The 8569-nt window shown below is 45.6% G+C and overlaps 1 protein-coding gene across 1 annotated transcript; it reads left to right on the top strand.

The window, feature by feature from the left end:
* The first annotated feature begins 6608 nt into the window (after positions 1 to 6608).
* Positions 6609 to 7475, top strand: LOC141027318 (uncharacterized). The gene has a single exon (XM_073504315.1). The coding sequence runs from the start codon at positions 6609 to 6611 to the stop codon at positions 7473 to 7475; it is 867 nt and encodes a 288-aa protein (XP_073360416.1).
* Positions 7476 to 8569: the final 1094 nt, after the last annotated feature.

Genomic DNA, 8569 nt, shown 5'->3' with positions numbered 1-8569 from the left:
TCTTTTGTTGAGCTTTCATATATTAATAGCTCTAGTGCATCCGTTGCATGGCAATCCCTACTCCTTGCATTAACATCAATCGATGGGCATCTCCATAGCTCATTGATTAGCCTCGTTGATGTGAGACTTTCTCCTTTTTTGTCTTCTCCACATAACCCCATCATTATATTCTATTCCACCCAAAGTGCTATGTCCATGGCTCACGCTCATGTATTGCGTGAAGGTTGAAAAGGTTTGAGATTACTAAAGTATGAAACAATTGCTTGGCTTGTCATTGGGGTTGAGCATGATGAGAGCATTCTTGTGTGACGAAAATGGAGCATGACTAAACTATATGATTTTGTAGGGATGAACTTTCTTTGGCTATGTTATTTTGAGAGGACATAATTGCTTAGTTAGTATGCTTGAAGTATTATTATTTTTATGTCAATATTGAACGTTTATCTTGAATCTTTCGGATCTGAATATCATACCACAATTAAGAAGAATTACATTGAAATTATGCCAAGTAGCATTCCACATCAAAAATTCTGCTTTTATCATTTACCTACTCGAGGACGAGCAGGAATTAAGCTTGGGGATGCTTGATACGTCTCCAACGTATCTATAATTTTTGATCGCTCCATGCTATATTATATTCTGTTTTGGACATTATTGGGCTTTATTATACACTTTTATATTATTTTTGGGACTAACCTATTAACCGGAGGCCCAGCCCAGAATTACTGTTTTTTTGCCTATTTCAGAGTTTCGCGGAAAAAGAATATCAAACGGAGTCCAAACGGAATGAATCCTTCGGGAACGTGATTTTCGGAACGAACGTGATCCAGAGGACTTGGACCCTACGTCAAGACATCAACCAGGAGGGCACGAGGTAGGGGGGCGCGCCTACCCCCTAGGCGCACCCTCCACCCTTGTGGGCCCCCTGTTGCTCCACGGATGTACTCCTTCCTCCTATATATACCTACGTACCCCCAAACTACCAGATACAGAGCCAAAAACCTAATTCCACCGCCGCAACCTTCTGTACCCGTGAGATCCCATCTTGGGGCCTTTTCCGGAGCTCCACCGGAGGGGGCATCGATCACGGAGGGCTTCTACATCAACACCATAGCCTCTCCGATGAAGTGTGAGTAGTTTACCTCAGACCTCCGAGTCCATAGTTATTAGCTAGATGGCTTCTTCTCTCTTTTTGGATCTCAATACAATGTTCTCCCCCTCTCTCGTGGAGATCTATTCGATGTAATCTTCTTTTGCGGTGTGTTTGTTGAGACCAATGAATTGTGGGTTTATGATCAAGTTTATCTATGAACAATATTTGAATCTTCTCTGAATTCTTTTATGTATGATTGGTTATCTTTGCAAGTCTCTTCGAATTATCAGTTTGGTTTGGCCTACTAGATTGATCTTTCTTGCAATGGGAGAAGTGCTTAGCTTTGGGTTCAATGTTGCGGTGTCCTTTCCCAGTGACAGTAGGGGCAGCAAGGCACGTATTGTACTGTTGCCATCGAGGATAACAAGATGGGGTTTATATCATATTGCATGAGTTTATCCCTCTACATCATGTCATCTTGCTTAAAGCGTTACCCTGTTCTTATGAACTTAATACTCTAGATGCATGCTGGATAGCGGTCGATGTGTGGAGTAATAGTAGTAGATGCAGGCAGGAGTCGGTCTACTTGTCTCAGACGTGATGCCTATATACATGATCATACCTAGATATTCTCATAACTATGCTCAATTCTGTCAATTGCTCAACAGTAATTTGTTCACCCACCGTAAATACTTATGCTCTTGAGAGAAGCCACTAGTGAAACCTATGGCCCCCGGGTCTATTTTCCATCATATTAATCTTCCAACACTTCGCTATTTTCATTGCCTTTTATTTTACTTTGCATCTTTATCACAAAAATACCAAAAATATTATCTTATCATATCTATCAGATCTCACTCTCGTAAGTGACCATGTAGGGATTGACAATCCCTTATCGCGTTGGTTGCGAGGATTTATTTGTTTGTGTAGGTGCGAGGGACTCGTGCGTGGCCTCCTACTGGATTGATACCTTGGTTCTCAAAAACTGAGGGAAATACTTACGCTGCTTTACTGCATCACCCTTTCCTCTTCAAGGAAAAACCAACGCAGTGCTCAAGAGGTAGCAGACAACATACGTAATTCCCTTTGTCCATCGGTATGTTACTTGCCCGAGATTCGATCGTCTTCATACCTAGTTCATTCTCGTTACCGGCAAGTCTCTTTACTCGTTCCTTAATACATCATCTCATGACCAACTCCTTAGTCGTTTGCTTGCAAACTTATGATGTGTATTACCGAGAGGGCCCACAGATACCTCTCCGATACTCGGAGTGACAAATCCTAATCTTGATCTATGCCAACTCAACAGACACCTTCGGAGATACCTGTAGAGCATCTTTACAATCACTCAGTTACATTCTGACGTTTGATAGCACACAAGGCATTCCTCTGGTATCCGGGAGTTACATAATCTCATAGTCGAAGGAATATGTATTTGACATGAAGAAAGCAATAGCAAAAAAACTGAACGATCATTATGCTAAGCTAACAGATGGCTCTTGTCCATCACATCATTCTCCTATTGATGTGATCCCGTTATCAAATGACAACTCATGTCCATGGTTAGGAAACCTTAACCATCTTTGATAAACAAGCTAGTCTAGTAGAGGCTTACTAGGGACACTATGTTTGTTTATATATTAAGGTTTCCGATCAATACAATTCTAGCATGAATAATAAACCTTTATCATGAATAAGGAAATATAAAATAACAACTTTATTATTGCCTCTAGGGCACATTTCCTTCAGAAAAGTAACTGGGCCGACCAAAAATCGCAGCAGGGGTTGTGCGCTGCAGGCGCCCGTTAGCAAAATGCCCTATAACGGGCGCCTGCAGCGCCAAATAGGGTTTGCTGTAAACCTGCCAATTCCTCAAAACAGTCATTCTTGAATAGGCCTAGACCCAGGGATGTCCAACCCATGAGAAGGAACAGGGCCCAATTGAAGGCTTTTCCGAGCGCTACAGGTCTTCAGCCCACCAGGCCGATAAGCTCATAATCCCATGTAGCGTCTGGCCTATAACTAACCTCTTCCTTCGAAGTAGCCCACGCTTCTATTCTTATCATTGACAGTGAATCCATGATCCAAACATTTGATAAACTTTGCTGATTGCTCCCATGTTATCAAACAACTAATTAATTGCATATGTGTTACAATAAAAAAATTAAATGGCAAAGATCATAAATCATGAGGCTACTGTCAGTAGCAAGGAAGAGCAATGCTACATCTACATGCAATTCTTTATGTATGTTATGTAGGGAGTGATTTGGAGGACTATCATTAGTTGGGGGATTGGCCCCACCCTGAAATTCGGGGTCATGTAACAGTGACATAAAGACCAGTAGGTCTAGGATTATCGAGCAAAGGAACTAGGCAGAGTGTCGCCGGAGCAGGCGGAGGAGCTCGGCAGCGGCCCCCGGAGCGTCATCGGAGTAGGCGGGCGGCCGGAGCAGGCGAAGGAGCTCGGCAGCGGCCGTCGGAGCATTGCCGGAGTAGGCGAACTGCCAGAGGAGCGCTTGAGCCTTGCCGGAGCATCGCCGATTTTTTTTTGCAGTACCGCAAAAGCAGTTTACGTTGTCCGGTAAACTAATTTTACAGTACCGTGACATACGACATCTGCTATAGTTGCTCTAAGTGAAAAACAACTGTGCTTCCGGTAAGTGAAAAATAGAGTTGTGCTTCACGGTGAAGCATAGCTGTACTTCTGCCCTTAAAGTGAAAAGGCACAAATTGTACTTTCGGTTTTCTTGTTTTCATTATTTCTCAGTTTTTCCTTTTTCCCGTTCCTGGGGTCTTCAAAAAATTGTCTAAACCTCCTAACATGGGAGCTAGTTTCGAGGATCTCGACGTGAGAAACGCAACAGTGAAACGGTTAGTGGTTCGGACACACGGTTTAAGAGATTTGATAAAACGAATCTACGAAAAAAACACAGAACTCACAGGTTGTGCCAACTATGGCACATGCAATGCGCCTTTTGTCACCAACAGAGGAGATAGAGTGATATTTGCAAGGAGTACCCCTTAATTAGTGATTTCTGTTCTTTATTTCTACGCTATGTGAAGTAACGAGGTTTTTTAGCAGATGTGATGTAACGAGGTATGACAAAAGAAATAACTACCACGTCAAAACAAAAAAAATAAAGAATTGTCGCGGGCGTCCCGGCGCCTATTCGCCACCTTAAGTGCCACTTAAAGGCAATTTTGTTCAGGGCGCACACCCTCTATAAACTAGGTATAGTAGTCGGTGGGCCCATATTCTTCCTATTTGATTTTTTTCTGTGTTTTATATTTTCTTTTTCCTATTTCTTTTTTCTTTATTTAAATGCGTAAAAATCTTTGATGAACTTTTCTAAACTTTATGACTTAAAATGAAGATTTTTTTAAAAAATTCGTGAACATTTTTCAAAATCGATGAACTTTTTTCTCAAAATCGTCATTTTTTCTTGTTTTTGTGAACTTTTTTTTTTGTGTTTTTAACTTTTTTCCAAAAGTAAACGATTGACCGGTCAACTGTCGAAGGAGATGAACCAGATGCACCATAAACTTTTTTTAATCTTTTTTTCCGCTACATGCCTTGCTGGAGTTTTCACTGGGTACACCATCCAAAACCATGTTTCTTAGTTTCAAGTAAAACTAGAAGGAATAGTACCTTATGTAGTAGTAAGTCTAAAAATAAAATAAAAAGGAAGAACACATGTAGTAGAACTCAGTTAGGGCCTCGTTCTTAAGATAAAAGTCCATCCATATTTCGCCAGACACCATGTTATTCCTGGCAAAGCTTTCCGCATCTCAGTCGGATCACTATATTTATGTGCCACGAGAAAGTACAGGATATATCACGAGTAGAAAATATTGAACCCGCATGCAGGTATATATTCCCACTAGCGCAACCACACAACCAAAGCAAGCACGCACGCACGCAAACACCTGAGTCCAATCCAATCAACGCGCGCGTAATCAATTCATCACCCACTAAGCACAACTCCGAAAAGGCCAGTGCCCCTTTAATCCCATCGTCTCCACCAACACATACCTACTGTAACACCGATCGATCGTCCAACCAGCTGACAGTAGGAAAAAGAAAAGACAGAATCCTCCCGATGGGTCGAAAACCAAGGAGGAAATCGACTTCTCCACCGAGATAAGCAAAGCATATGCTCGGGGCCGCAGCTGGCTATCCTTTTTATCGCCTTTAGGGCTCACCAAGGTTTATCGATCGCCCGGAACTCCACTGATGAATAGACGGCGCCGATGGGTGGGTGCGCGATGACTCACGCAATCGCGAGCTTGACAGGTGGTCGTCGTCGCCGGGATAAGCAGACCGGCCGGCCGGCCCCAGCCAGGATCGCATCCACGATCGACATGCTGCATCGAAACGCACAGTGAAAAGTGGCGTCCGATCTTCGATCTTTTTATGGTTGGTCGTTGGGCAAATCATTGTTGGAATTAAACACGAACACAGCCTCCCAAAATATTGATACGTGTCCAAGTTGATAATGTATGTACGTATCCGAATAGCGCTGGAGTTAGCCTCCGAGTAGGATTGGTCTTGTTAGCTGCTAGTGCTATTTATATATGTGCAACCAGCTTTGTAAACTTGTACCGATCAGAAGCAATAAAGAATCAGGAACCTGATTCTTTATTGCTACATGCTGCATCGAAACGCACAGTGAAAAGTGGCGTCCGATCTTCGATCTTTTTATGGTTGGTCGTTGGGCAAATCATTGTTGGAATTAAACACGAACACAGCCTCCCAATATTGATACGTGTCCAAGTTGATAATGTATGTACGTATCCAAATAGCGCTGGAGTTAGCCTCCGAGTAGGATTGGTCTTGTTAGCTGCTAGTGCTATTTATATACGTGCAACCAGCTTTGTAAACTTGTATCGATCAGAAGCAATAAAGAATCAGGAACGTCACGTTCCTGTGGCAATACCTTGGCTTTGTGTGCGTGATGGCGTTTGGCTTTCGGCCGGCTGACCGTAGTGTACGCTCACGTATTTCTGGTGTTGCTTGCCGTAGCTATCGATCAAGAGTTCATCGACTAGCAGAAGGCTACCTTTGCACTTTGGTACATCGTGCATCTCGGCGTAAAGTATTTCGTCGGGCTAAGCCAGCTTGGGGCAGGAACCAAAACAGTCAGCGTCGCTTTGCTTCGTCGTCGTTCGTCGTCGGTCGTATCACCGTCGCCGGAAAGTACACGGCGTCAGGTCTGGGCCAACAATTGGTATCTAGAGCAAGGTTGATCTTCTAGTAACGGAGGATCATGGCGGACGACGAGAAGAACAAGCACTGTCGGAGTACTCCGGTGCGGCTAAAGTATTTGCTGCTCCGGTGAGTTCGTCGTACCCACGATTTGATCGCGAGAACTTCGGGGTGTGGAAGGCCCTCATGGAGTGTGGTCTCCGCGCCAACGAGCTATGGGACGCGGTCGACCCATGAGGCGACGCATTCAAGAAGGAGGGAGCCGAGCACCGGAAGGATCGGCAGGCGGCGTCGGCGATTTACTCGGTGATGCCGATGGATGTCCTCCAGCACCTAATCGCCAAAGCAACGGCGAAGGAGGTGTGGGATACGCTGAAGCTCATGTTCGAGGGACACACCCGCGTCAAGCAAGCCAATCTCCAAACTCTCCTAAGGAACTACGAGACTTTGGTCATGGGCGACAATGAGTTCGTGGATGCGTTCGCTTCCCGGGTGGCTACTCTCGTCAATCGGATCCGCGCGCTTGGAGAAAACCTCACGGAGACCTTGGTTGTCCGGCGGTTCTTGCGCGCAGCCCCTCCCCGGTACCTGCAAATTATCACGGCGATAGAGCAGTGCGTCGATCTTGAGACTCTCTCCATCGACGATCTTGTCGGACGGTACAAGGCCCACGATGAGCGAATGCGGTGCAATCTTGGGGACGGGAGGAACGACGAGCTTGTGATGCTCACAAGGGCGCAGTGGGTCGCTTTGTCAAAGGAAAAGCAAGACGGATCCACGAGCAGCAGCAAGAAGAAGGGGAAGCAGCGTTCGGTGAGAAAGAACTTTGCCGACTCGGATGACGACTCAGACGATGAGGCTGTACCACCACCGAGGAGGAAGTTTGACATCAGGAAAGTGAGGTGTTATAACTGTGGCCTCCTCGGCCACTTCAAGGCTGACTGCGAGGAAGCACCGAAGCAGAAGGCGCTCATGACCCAGCAAGGAGATGATGGAGATATGATGTTGATGTGTAAACTGGTGGACGACGAGGATCCAGACTCTCAAGCGTTGACTAAAGAAATTGTCGAGCTTGCGGAAGAAAAAGTTTGCCATCATCTTCATGGTTCGGAAACTCGTATCTATGCTACAGATGCGGGGGTGGTTCCGAAGCTTATGTCGATGCTATGGGCATAAGTGCCAACTTTGCTGGAGCAGATGCAGCGATAGCTGCGTGTGCTCGACCATGGAGAAGTAATCTTTGTGCCGTTCAGAGGTCCATAGATGGCCACAAAAATAACACTGAACATGGTGTCTCGCTGAGTAGGCCGAAAGCACCGGCCGCAGGCACCAAAGCTGGATCCCTTGTGCGGACTAAGGGCGCCTCGCACCCAGCAGCGAGTGCTGCACAAGGAGCCTCCAAGGCAGCTACGTGTGGTGGCCTAGCCACAAGATAAGGCTCGCATGGTGGGCTACAAACAAGTCTAGCAGGAGGGCTTGGTGGCTCACGTGGTGAGCTAGGGCCATCTACACCTAGTGACGTTGCAAGTGATCCAGGGGATATGCAAGGTTCATTACCAGCGTATGTACGTACAGTTTTGCCATGCTTGGCCACTATAATGCAAGAAGATGGGAACGGCAAGGTAACATCCGTACCCGGGAATGAAAGTCTAGCTTTGCCAAAAGCAATGTGCGAAGCAAACGGTGAGGAGTTACTCCTGAAGGTACAAGGAGCCATGCAAATAATGTCGTCTCCGAAGGCACAAGAGACGAGGACAACGCCACCTACACCTGTACTGCTACAACCGGTGTTACACCTATATTCGGAGAAGACTCTTCGGACGATTGACCCGGCAAAAGTGAGAGGGAGTGGGCGACGGTGTCTAGCAAGCGTCGAGGAACCGGCGAAATTTGAGGATGCAAATACGGAGAAGTGTTGGCGTCATACTATGAAAAAAGAGTTGGGGTCGATCCATGACAATAATTCATGGGAGCTTATGGATCTTCCCAACGATGAAAAGGCTATGGAGCTCAAGTGGGAATTTAAGGTCAAGAAAGATGTTGAAGGGTGCATGAAGCACAAAGCGAGGTTTGTTGCCAAAGAGTATGTGCAAGAGGAAGGTGTGGACTTCGAAGAAGTGTTCGTTCCCATTGCAAAGATGGAGTCGGTGAGATTACTCATCGCTCTTGCGGCTCAGGAATCATGGAAAGTACATCACATGGATGTAAACTCCGCGTTTTTGAATGGCCAGATAGAAGGAGATGTGTATGTGAATCAACCATCGGATTTC

This window comes from Aegilops tauschii, chromosome 7 (assembly GCF_002575655.3).
Source record: "Aegilops tauschii subsp. strangulata cultivar AL8/78 chromosome 7, Aet v6.0, whole genome shotgun sequence".
NCBI lineage: Eukaryota > Viridiplantae > Streptophyta > Magnoliopsida > Poales > Poaceae > Aegilops > Aegilops tauschii.
Note: the sequence above shows the minus strand (reverse complement) of the source record. Positions and strands in the feature narration are given on the sequence as shown.

Coding starts and splice junctions, on each gene's coding strand:
- LOC141027318 (XM_073504315.1), top strand. CDS start 6,609: ATGCCGATGGATGTCCTCCAGCACCTAATCGCCAAAGCAACGGCGAAG.